Below are 12685 nucleotides of genomic sequence, written 5' to 3'. Positions count from 1 at the left end.
CTTAATTTTTTCATGTATAAAAAAGAATGGAGATAAGCGCTTATCTTTTCTACTGTGCAAAGTGTGTAAGTCAAACCAGTGATTTTCAAACTGCCGCGCACAGTTGAACACAGTAGACTTTGTGGTAAAAGGTATGTTGATAGTCTTAATCCAGAGGGAAAATTCCAGATGGCCTGTGTATTTTGATATATGTATTTCTGATCCTTTAGCTTGTTGTTAAAGGATTTCTGATTTTCTTTCTCTGATTTGTATAGATGGAAGAAAACAAACACAGCATTCTCAGCTTTTCTTGCTGAGAAAAGAGAACATTTCAGGAACAGGCTGAACTGGGGATAGGAGGCAAAGTTCATCGTCATTTCGCCTCAGTCATGTAGGCTGACAGGGTATCACTAGCAGCCTTTCTTTATTGTTAACTTTTTAGTATATGATTTCAAATTATAAAGGTGCGTAAGAGAAATCTGTGTATTGCTATAGAAAAGTTGTTAATATTTTGTTTTCTTTTTCTCTCCATAGGTATCAAGCATGATGGGACTATGTGTGATACTTGCCGACAGCAACCCATCATTGGCATCCGATGGAAATGTGCTGAATGCACAAATTATGATTTGTGCACTGTTTGCTATCACGGGGACAAACATCACTTGAGGCATCGTTTTTACAGAATTACCACACCAGGAAGTGAAAGGTAAAACATCATTTTTTTTCCCCCCATGAAATTAAATAAGAACACTTAATTGTGGTTAATATTAAACTGCAGATTTTGTTACTGCAGTTGGGATTAGGTAAGATAATGGCTTGAGGTGTAGATTCTGTTACTGGTTCTGCCTCTCTGTGAGGGAGGGTAGGTAGGACAGATCTTCTTAGCTTGGAAAACACAGACATTTTGGAAAGAATGGAGTAAATCAAAAAAGGGTATGATTATTCATTTTCTTTTGATCTCATTGCAGTCATCCTAGTTCTTGTGTTATCGTGTAGCAGCTTTAAAACAAAAGCAGTTATCTTTACACAATGTATAATCACAAAATGATTTGTCAGTGAATTCCTGAATGTGAAAGTTTAATTAGGCTCAAAAAGTGGTGTAGGCAGATTGAGGGGAAAATAACCTGTGGGCTATGAAAAACAACGATCTGGAGACAAAACCTTTGGCTTGAACTGCTTAAACTGCTCACTGCAGAAAGCAGGGAAAAGATGCTGTGCAGGTTGTTCTACCCTTGCCTGGATTTTCATGTTCTTTGTTAAGCATCCATTCTTGTCTCCCATCAAAGAAATGAACAGAATGGTCTTTTAGTGTGTCCTTGCATAGCTGTTCTTGTGTTCTTGGCTTTAAATAACTTGTCTAAATACATAGCCCTTCTCTGTCGTGATTTATCAACCAATTAAGTAAGAGCAGTGATATTCGCCTGTTGGTAAATGCTTGGAGAACTGTGGTAAAGCATTGTGTAAAGGTATATGCTGTGCTATCACCTCTATGATAACTCTCCAGAATGTTCTTTCATTAAATTGTTGGAAGCTTTTTTGTTAGATATGATCCTCAGTTAACTGTGGTGTGTGTACGACAACATTTTTTTCCTCTTCTTGGAGAAGTAAGGTTTACAAATATGTTGTAATTCAGTGATGTGCTTTATCAGTGCTTTTACGGTAAAGGGAAGTGGTTGGAGCACACAGATTGAGTTCTCGTATGGTGTCTTGTAGGGACTGTGTTTATTTTCTCAAATGTTTGCCTTGAAGTTTAACTATGGCTGAAATGCCCAGGTCAGTGACTTAATCAAAAATCAGCTTCTGGGTTTTTTGAGATTGATGCCAGCAGATCTAGGTATCAAATAGATATAATAAGCTCAGTGTCTCAATTATAGTGTTTAGTGCAGAACGAGACTTTGAAGTTGGATCCAAGAGTAGAAAGTGCTGGCTTAGTGTAATTAAGTGGTCTGTTATGGTGTATAAAGTGTGACTTTTGATTTTGGAGATAGACTGTACACAAGGTATAGAATTGCAGGAGATCTTTTGTGTCTTGTCACTTTCTCCCATGAGCTCTGTTTTGCAACTCTATCTAGAAGGCAGTTTCATCTGCCAAGGAGCTGTTTCTACTGGATCAAACTTAGCTGAGAAAAATTGATTAAAGTTAACTGAGGGAGGAGGAAAGGGCAAAGCAATGTTATCGCAGTTGAGGGATATTTCAAAATAGGAAAAATGTCAAGAGGCATCTAAGGACATTTGGATGAAGGAAAGCATAAGCTCTACCTACTTTATTCTTGAGCCTGTGATATCATACAGGTAGCATGTGAAAGTAATGCATGCTGTTTTTTGTCTCAGTTTCATAGGTGTTGGGGACTTTCTAAAATGCTTCTATAACAGAGTATCTTTCTGTTCCCTACCACTCTTTCATATTACCGAGATAAAACAGGCAAATACTTTCATGTGCTCTTTGCATTGATTGTAGTAGTAGAAATTTTTCCTTGTCCGCCATCTGCTGGATGTTAAAAGCTTAGCAGGAGGGTGATACACTTCCTGAAGAGGTCAGGAAACATTCAGAATTTCGGCTGGAAAAATACTTTTGTTTGGCAGCATTTTCCTGCCATGAAGTAGGAAATCTAGTTGCATGCAAACTGGTAGCTTTTGAGATGGCTGAAAAGGTAGGAAAATGTCTCTTTGTTGCTATTTGTAAGTTAAATACTCATGAATTGTTCAGTTTGGGATTATCTACTTAAGCTCTGTTGAAGTCAGAGGGAAAGAGGTTTGCTTTAGCAAAGTGACATATTAGGACTGGAAAAAGGGGTTCCGAGATACTGAATAAGATTTGCCAAGGTATGTTGTAAGTATGTAGAAAATAAATTGAGACATGGAGGGGAAAGAGGTGTAGCTCTTGCTTTATAGCATAATTCTGAGTAAAAATGTCAGGGCAATTGCAGGACAGTAATACTGGTGTAGGGTGCATGTAAGAGAAACAGAAATGTCTTTCTTATGACTCTCTAGGCTTCTTTAATGATTTTAATAATATGGGTATAGATCTCTGTGTAAGTGGTTACAAGATTATTACTGGTAGTAGGAAGTTTGGAGAAAAAGTTTTCATTAGAATTAAAAACTAATTATAAACATACAGTAAATGAGATTTAGGAAGACTTTGACTTTTTATCCTGTGGGCTGCTGTTCAAGTTGAGAATGGAATGAATGTGATTCACTGACTGAAGTCTGTGTTTGTGGGGTTATTTTTGTTTCAAGATGCTCTCCTTTCTTCCCATCCCCAAAGATTTGTTTTGGGCTTTTTTTGTTATCTTGACACTTGTGGGTTCTTCTTTTAATAACTTCAGGGTATTGTTGGAGTCTCGCCGTAAATCAAAGAAAATTACAGCAAGAGGAATCTTTGCAGGTGCCAGAGTGGTGCGAGGAGTTGACTGGCAATGGGAAGATCAAGATGGTGGCAATGGGCGTAGAGGAAAGGTAAAATTAAAAGTGGTTTAAATAAGAAGATGCATTTCTGCATGCTCAATGTAATGGTCTCAGTGGTCTTTCTAATTTTAAAGTAAAGATACCATCATGAAAGTATTTTAATTTGCTGGATGTCTTTTAATCTTGTTCTGTAATGCTCAAGCATTTAGAAAGAAGAGGGGACATATACCGTGACTGGTTCTTTTAAATTTAAAGGTAGATTTTTACAATGCCAGCACAAAATTTTTCAAACTACTGAATTTTTGTCTTGGTGGTTTTGTGTAAGAGTGGTTTGTAACAACATTCAGATCTTGGGGCATATTTCAACATTAGTATGAGAGAGCTGATATAGAACCAGAGGTATCAAGAATATCCTTTTCTGGTCGTCACTGCATTCTGTAGTCTCATTGCTTGTAGGTCAGCACATTTGTGTAACTCTTGCTCTTGGTTTTCAGTACTTGCACCCTAGATTTTTGGGTTTGTGGGTTTTTGGGGTTTTTTTTTTTTATCTAATAATTATATGGACTTTTCCAGTTTAAATCAAAAATTTTGCAAGTGTTGGGTGTAGATATTATATTACTGGCTTGGGACATTATATGAGTGGTTTTTATATAGTTGTATAATAAAAATATTTTGGATTTATTGAACATTGCACGGAATGATACGTTGCTAATCATAACCTTTGCAAATTTTCCATTTACAACTTACATCTACCTTGAGAACTAATGAAGGTTTGTTATAAGTATGAACATACAGCAAGAAGTGTATACTATGACTTTTGTTACCAAATATGAGATGTTCTAGAAGGTGAATTGAATGCCCTTATATCTTGGTGAACTGGTGGGTTTTGTTGCGTTTGTTTTTAGAACACTTAAGCAGCATTTAAAAGAAAGTTAAAAGTTCCTGGGTAAGATACTTAGCCTATTTTATAGCCTAGATATTTACAGAAGCTTTAGGATTTTTGGGGATTTCATTTTGGATTTTATTGAGTGGAAATAATAAATTTAAATCTCTTAGATCAAGGGCTGTTTGGAGGCAGCTTTTATTCCATCTTGATTATTTACCCCTTGCTTGTGAATTGGGCAAGATATTTTGAGATCTCTGAAACTTTGCAAAATGAGTCTTATACCACATTGTCTGATTATGTACTGAACTCGAATTAGTGGGATTGTTTGCAAGCTGAAAATATGTATAAATGCATATAAATGTTTGCGAAGAGGAGAAGCAGATAGTAGATAGCACGAAGAGCTTTTAAATAAACACAACTAAGAAGTGTTTTCATAATTTGGCGCATGGCCTCATGATTTCAGAAATGTGAGGGAAAGTCCTTTTCACTCTCCTTTTGTACTGTTGAACAGGTTGGCTTTGGAAATAAAACTTTGTCTCCTAACACAGCACACCACCACCAGGCTAACGCAGGTTGAAGTAGACAAATTGAAGCAATTATATTTGTCCTGTTTTTCTTAGTTAAATGCTGCTTCTAATAAGAAGCATCATAAAATAAATTTTTACGGTTCATATTTTGCTCTCTACTTACGTAGTTAGATTGCCTACCAAATATACGAGAAAGAAATAGGCCTACAAAGTACATACACAGGCTGCCATCTTCCTAAGATGGGAACACTTGTATCAAACAGAAAACAGCTTCAGAATAAATTTTATTAAATTCACTAGAACTGCTGTAGCCTGAAATATTCTGGAGAGATGAATGAGGTTTTAAGTTCAAATTGTGTTTCTAAGTCTTTGTTCCAGAAGCAATTTTCTTATTTTTAAAACTGAATAGGTAACTGAAATCCAAGATTGGAGTGCGTCAAGCCCACATAGCGCAGCATATGTTCTTTGGGACAATGGAGCTAAAAACCTTTACAGAGTTGGCTTTGAGGGCATGGTAAGTATAAAAGTATAAAAGAACACAAAGGGTAAAACGCATGGTGGGGGAAGGGAAGTAAGAATAACTCATTGTGCTTTATTATCCTGCTTTTGTAATATCCTTGGTCAGTTTGCATGCTATTAGTCAGGTCATTGTGAATACAGCTGTATGGATCATGCATATGTATTAGTAAGAAAGTCTGATCTGGGAATTTATAAGCCCTATTTCAAGTTAAGGGCTGCTTTCTGCCAGAGTATAGTAAATGTTCACATTGCATACATGATTATCTTACCGTGCTGCTATTGTGCTTAAAATTCAGAAAAGGAAAAGAAGCTTAGTTATGAACTCTTTAAAGACCGTATTTCTTTAACTCCTGAACTCTTCAGTTCACTTCAAAATTTCGTGTGATTACTGCAGGATTTGCAGATTTTAAATTACTGGCAACACTCAGAACCCTCTTGAGAGCATTTTTGTTTTGTCAGTGGAAAGGTGTTGAATTAAATTACAACCTTAGTTTGCGTTAGCACTAAATTTTTCTTTTTCGCTTCCTAGCTTCTACAGCTACTTCTACAGCTTTAGAGAGAAAATGAGTCAGACTCTAGCCTAAGTGCCTTCTGTTGCTGGGTTTTCTTATCCTAATGTGGGTCAGGGAGAGGTTACTTTGATTATCAACTGCTTTACAACATCTTAATTAGCATTTTCTTTGCATGATTTTTGTTTGATTCTGCAGAGGAAAACCATGTTAACTTAACATTGAAGTGTCGTCTTGTCAGATGTGTATCAGTAATAAAATGTTAAACAATGGCTAGTCTGCTTTTTTGAAAGTATTGTGCCTTATAGCCTTACTTGAAATAGTTTATCGTAATAGTAAAAATAAATACTAACTACCACTTTTGCAATAAATATGTATTTTAGTGTCAGGTTTAAAAAGAGTAAATGTCTTTAGTGCGGGTCAGCTTTTCTGGTGAGTGAAGATGCTAAGGATAAAATATAAGTCTGTATTGAATTATGTGCTTCATGGCCTCCTCCCCCAGGTTCTGAAGAAAATTCCTTAAATACTGGCAAAAGGGAAAGAAAGTTATATATAGTGTTTTGTAGTATAATGTTATTAAACCAATTGTTGGTATCTTTCCCCTTGTATTTGACTGTGATGCATGGAAAAGGAACACAATTACAAAATGTAGGTAGAATGAGAAACAGATCAACTTTTTGTTCTTGCGATTTCGGTTACTATGTTAAAATCTGTGGGCTGCGTAAGTAGGAGTGCTGTGGAATCATTCAAGATTCCTTCTGACCTCAGAAAAAAGTACATTTAAGATAAATTATATTCTGTTCTGAATATATATTCCCTTAATAATAACAAAAATATATTTATTATTCGTAAATCCAGCTATATTCTATTGCCAAATTTCTGCCACACAAGGAAGTGTTAAACATTTCTAGAATACTTGATTTATTACTGCAACTTGTAAATTTGAATGGATAAGGTTGATCCTTCCCATAAGATTTGTACAAATAGAAGTATTAGGTCAGTCATTTAATTAACAACATAAAACCTTTTAAAATGTGTGTGAAACTACATATATGTATATATTATATATAGGGTAATATATAAATAATATGCATATATATGTATAAAAGGGTAACTTGAGGCTTTATATGTAGTGCTTACCTAATTGTAATCCATTCCTACAATAATTTTATCCTTGTCAGATACTTTTACCAAATGCAATTTTCACTTCAGACAAAATGGATTCTTGGATATCTGTGACAAATAGTCATTTAAATGTAATGCTGAATTTTATAACTGATGAATTGCTTGCTATGTGTACAATTCATTATAATTATTTACTACTATTTATATGCTATTATGTAAAATTGAGTAATAGGCCGTCACAAAGTTCACATAAAGTTGGGGCAAACTTGTTTTGGGATTTAGAAATTGGTTAAGAATGGTGGGAATGTGGAATCAACAATACTGAGAGTGTGTACCCATGTAAATACAGCTGGGAAGAGACCCCTTACTTGCAAATGAATAACACTTGACTTATGCAAATGGAGTTGATTAAAGAAACACAGCTCATTATTGTAAGTTGGGGTTGCTTGTTTGATAGCTGACAGGCTGCATCTGGTCCTCAAAATTAATCTATCTGGCCTGCCAGCTTTTCTTTGGGAGAGATGAGGATTGGCTGGTGGGCAGCAGGTGCTGGCTGAAAACTTGCATTTATTTGTGGTCGGATGGTTAGAGTTTTTATCTGAGTTTGTTGGTGCTGTGTTTACATATGAAGTAGTTGAGAGGTGCATCTTGCCTTTTTTTGTGAAGCCTGGTGTTTAAAACCGTGACTTTCTCCTGCCAAAGGCCACAATTTCCCAAATTGAAATCTCTGTTTATGATGCTCGTAGGCTGAATAACATATTTGCTACATCTATAGTGGGAAGAAATTGTTGGCTAATGGTTACTGACACTTCTTGCGTTTCATCTCTGTATGTATTCAGATTCTAGGGCTGTTAAGCACCTTGGCCGCTTTAGAAATGTGCTAACGTATCCTTTTGCAATATAAAGATACACTATGTTGGAATTGGAGGGATAATGAGAAGACTGTGATTTAGCTTTTTGGACTTGTTTCTGGTTTTTATTTTTTCATATCACACAATGGAGGATGTACAGCTGGTAACTTCCATTGGTTTTCAATGAGCATTATAGTCTACTACTTATTAATAGGATGATTTTGCTATAAAAACTTCAGGTAACAGTTCTATCAGCAGATGTGCCCTAAATAAATTTAATTATTTAGGAACTGTTTTTTTGCTACCATTTTGTTTTCTGCTCTGTATTGCTTGCCTTTTTTTTCTGTGATTAACCTCCTCCTCTTGTTTTTCATTATGAAGGATCTTGCTTTCTCTGTGAAGTTCCTGAAAGAAGTAGCTGTAGTTATTATCCATCATTGTCACAGTAATCTGTAAGCCATCTGTGTTTGTGTACTTTTTTCCATGAATTTTGAATAGTCAAGTGCGTAAGGGAAATTGAGAAGATTCCTTCCCCTTGTGTTTTTGATGTTACTTTAAACTTTCTTCTCCTGGTTGACAACTAGTGTCTGTTCATCAGCATTTATTTGGGTCTCCCTGAAAGATAATCCTTGAAATCGCTCTAGAGGATTTACTAACACTTTTTGAAAAATAAAACCAAGGTAAATGTCCTGGCATACCAGGCATTGCAGGTGTTACAAATTATATAGAAAGATGCTTTCTGCTTCAGTTCCAACTGTCAGATCTGAAATGTAAGTCAAATCTTCAGCTCTCTAGTCTGTTACCTTGTCCTCTGTACATTCAAAATGAGGGGGTTAGGAAGGAGCAAGAGGAATTTTCATTATCTTGTTGGTTTAGTGTCCTTCTGTTGCTTCTAGGTACTAATCAAAACTGGTTTAAAACACAGATGTGAATTCTGGCCACTTTTTAGACATGCAGCAGGTGTTTTTTATTACATTACTTGCAGTGTGGCCAGAGTTAGATGGTTAGTTGTTTGGAAATCCAGAGCGGAATGAGATATTTATGTATCCTGTGTGCATTTATTTTCACTTGTCAGCAGACCTTGTTTTGTGTCTTGTTTACATAGTCTTATTTCTTTACATTTCTCCTGTAGTCGCAACCAAGCCAAGTTTTTCATCTCTCTGTGACTGAGTTACTTAGAAACATATTTCTGTTAAGCAGAAATATACTTGGTGATCCTTTTCCAATGTTGTTATTTACAGTATTAACCCACAAGGAAGACTTTAAAATGATCCTCCTTAAAAAAAAGTTGCACGTGGGAAGGCTTTATAAGTAATTATAATCAATAGACAGTAATATAAACAGTTCACTCAGGATTTGCCTGAGGCCTGATTTCTTCTGTGGGAGGCTGTTGCTTAGCTTTTATACCTCACGCCTGTTTGCCATTTCAGTCACTTTCTACACCATCTTCTACTTTCTCCTTTTATTGCTTTCACTTTTCTCAGTTTCTTGAAATTGAAAGTGATTCAAGTTCATTAAATTTGAAATACAGCATTTCTTATAAACCTTTAGCTAAACTTATGGATTTATCCAGTTCCTTGTTGTCTTAACCAGGTGAGAAAGCAACATGCACTAGGCTTATTTCCTTGCCAAAACCTGTTGAGAGTTCAAAAGACTTAAAATGATCTTTAAGGGGTGTATTTGTTGCTACCTCAAACACCTGCAGCTGTGGCACAGTTCCTGCTGGTATATCTGCAAGATCTCTATTAATTTCTCTCCTGGTATTTGCTGCTGGTATCAGATGCTGTTTTCAGTGCATCTGGGTCAAACATTCTTCTTTTTCTCAGCAGCACACCTAGTTTTCTTATCAAGCATGTAGGCTCCCCTCCCTGTTTTTGATGAATGGCATTCCATATTGATTTGTATAACATAATAGTTACTCTGCTAGGCAGCTGCTCCTTCAGCATTGTTTTCCTCTTCAAAGTCAGGGATGGTAGCACTTCTACATCATCTGCCAGCACTGCTGACATTGCTGAAATTCACATTTTTATTTTTATTCTTTCATTCTCTGAAGTCTTTATGGTGGTGAAATTGCTGATGATTTCCGATGATATAATTGGACGGCAAGTCAAAGCAAACTTCTGCTTTCTGTATTTCTCATTTGCCTGAGCAGATCATGATCTTTATGTAATCCAGTCACAGCTGGAATGCAAAGTTTTCCAGCAAGTCGGAAGGTAAATGCTAGAAGACCAAAGTTCTCCACTGTGGGCAAAATGCATTACTGCCCACTGCTCATGTGCATCAGCTGTTAGTACTGATCTGAAAGTCCTGCTGTGTGGTGTTTTATGCTCATGCTGTTCCTTGAGTTTTCATTATAATGATTCCATCCTTAACTGGGGCTTCCATCTCTTCTTTAACTATACACAAATTCCTCAAAATCTGTAGCTTGTGTTTGTGTTTCTTGAAAGAATCCTCTTAAGGTTTCATTGAATGATATCTCCATCAAGTTACTGTATAAAAGCTTGTTTTGCTTTCACTTCGCACATTTGTCTCCACTGTGTATTTACTCCCAGCCTCACAGTTGTTACTTCTTTTTCTGTGCAGTGTCACCTTGAGTTTCAAACTTGCACTTTAGCATCCCTTGTGCTTTGGTATATTCCCTTTTGCACTTGTGTGTCTCATCTCCAAACAGTCTGCTGTTTCAATCCATTTAGAAGACTAAGGGAGACACATGTAACTTGTAAAAATCCCGGTGGAGTTCCCGGTGTGGTACAGCAGAGGTGGCCAAGCGAGCAGAGAGCTGACAGCATCGGGTGTGTTTGTGCTCCGTCCTCACTAGGGGGGCCTCTTGCCACGCAGTCCCCAGGGGAGGATGACCAGGACTTAACACCACCCGATTTTTCACTTAAACTACTTGGGCAAAAGGAAGCTTGTTTTCCTTTTCTGATAAATAGAGTAGCAGAGTGCTAGAAGTAGAATTACAGTTGCTTACCCAGTTTTCGTGGTACTGAAGAACAACTAAATACAGCTTCCTATCTTAAAACTCCAGGGTTTGGTTATGTTTCTTTAAGACATCTGCAGGCCTTTGTCATCTTGATTGTACTTTTCTCAGTAGTGCTGTTTGCAGAGTTGCTGAAGGAACTCTTTGCTGTGTATACAGTTATATGAGTTTTGTACTGCCTTATGTGTCAGTGCTTCATCTTTCTGTGCATTTTGGGTCCTCAGTAAACATGTTGCCTTGCTTTTCTGTGGTGCTCTAGATCAGACTCTTGTTTTACTCGTTAGCAATCTAACATTGACTGCATCATGTAAGTGAAAGAAAGACAGATGTGAAGCTGAAGTTGAGCATCAAGCTACCACTTAGTTTTACAACGAAGTATATCATTATGCTCCAGAAATAAACTCTGTGTAGGGCGCAGTACAGGCAGGGTAAAAAGGGAGTGCAGATTTGTCGGTTTCTGTTGGTTGGTTGGTTGGGGTTTTTGGTGGGGTTTTTTTTGGGTTGGGTTCCCCCCCCCCCCCCCCCCCCCCCCCCCCATAAAATTTAGGGTATTTTAACCTGCTTCCTAATAATTTCTGCTGCAAGATAGTAAGTAGCCTTTTACTTAGTATTTTATTTCTTCTGCTAGCTTTTTAGCCGTCAGTCTTCTTTGTACATTAACACTCGCTGTAGTGCAGGTGATTTTTTTCCCCATGTTTTGCTGGGGTGGGAAAATCATTTAGGACCCTCCCATGCTCTAGCTTAATGCTGTGAAGAATGTGAAAACAGTTCTTGCCTGTATACCCCTTTTTGACTCCTGCACAGGCAGCTGGTTGTTGCATGACACGAAGAGTTCGTATTCAGTGGGTGAGACCAAGTGCTCCCGGGCACATTAAATCTCTGTTGGTCTGGGGGGATGAATGAGCTTGCCATCTGGGATTGTCTGCTCAGCCCCTTTGTCTTGGCAGAGTTAAACCCGGCACCTGCCCACCGGGTGGCAGCATTTTGTCGCAGGCCTGCTGCTGCTGGGCCAAGCAGACTCATTCTCTGATGTCTCAGGGTTTGAAGAGTGGCTAAATCTCATTATTGTAGTCTGGCTGTTTTCATCACTTTTTCAGAAGGCGGGGGTACATTCTTTGTAGATCAGGATGTACACTGAGTTTTGTATTGTTTCTGGCTGCTTAGCAGTTAGAGGTCACTGAGGGTCATATTGTGTTCAGCAGTGCCTTGATGATTTGTAAGACTCGAGAGTTTTCATTTTAATCCTTTTGCAGGAGCACAGTGTGTCAATAAATCTTGGGTCTGGGGAAAAATGATTGTTGAAGTATTTGTTTAGTTCTGGTTGATTATATCATAACCACCAGCTGTCCTCTGTTTCCTCCCCCATCCCATAGAATATTCTGGCACATTTTGCAAATGGATTCTTATCTCCTTCCCAACTCATCATACACACAAAATGCCCTTAGTTTAGTGAGAATTGTTCCATAAGGAGCAATAGCAGATGGCTTTAAGGGTTACACAGGGGGAAAAAACTAGAGGAAAAGAGAATTATAGTAACTCTGCCTACTTTATGAATAGTTGGTTATCACACTTGAAACATCTGTTTCTCTGATAAAGTGAAAGGATGAGCTTTAGAACTTTTTCTGGAGAGTGAGCTTTAGAACTTTTTAAAAAGATCATGTTTAGCTCAGCATATTGTTTGGGGGTTTTTTAAATGTGATATCTTTGTATTTTGTATATTCTTATTTGGAATATACATATACATTTGGAATATACAATATACATTTTGTAGAATCTGGTGCCAGGTTTTCTTCTCCAAGTTAAGCATGTATCTGTCCAAAAGGGTTGGGAAGAGGGGGCAACACTGGCAGGCATGAAATGATAAGTACAGGAAAGGCTGTGGCCTCAGGTACTCGCTGCGGATT

General features: G+C 37.3%; 1 protein-coding gene across 8 annotated transcripts in view; it reads left to right on the top strand.

Moving 5' to 3' along the window:
- The window catches only part of MIB1 (mindbomb E3 ubiquitin protein ligase 1), a 73507-nt gene that overhangs the window by 10368 nt on the left and 50454 nt on the right, over positions 1-12685 (top strand). For 7 of the 8 annotated variants that reach the window (XM_030478413.1, XM_030478440.1, XM_030478432.1 and 4 more), the window contains exons 2-4: positions 514-685; positions 3306-3435; positions 5207-5311. In XM_030478413.1, the coding sequence (XP_030334273.1) occupies positions 514-685; positions 3306-3435; positions 5207-5311 (407 nt within the window). The remainder of the gene's footprint in view (positions 1-513; positions 686-3305; positions 3436-5206; positions 5312-12685) is intronic. The other variant, XM_030478468.1, reaches the window with a different exon arrangement.

This window comes from Strigops habroptila, chromosome 1 (genome assembly GCF_004027225.2).
Source record: "Strigops habroptila isolate Jane chromosome 1, bStrHab1.2.pri, whole genome shotgun sequence".
Classification (NCBI taxonomy): domain Eukaryota; kingdom Metazoa; phylum Chordata; class Aves; order Psittaciformes; family Psittacidae; genus Strigops; species Strigops habroptila.
Note: the sequence above shows the minus strand (reverse complement) of the source record. Positions and strands in the feature narration are given on the sequence as shown.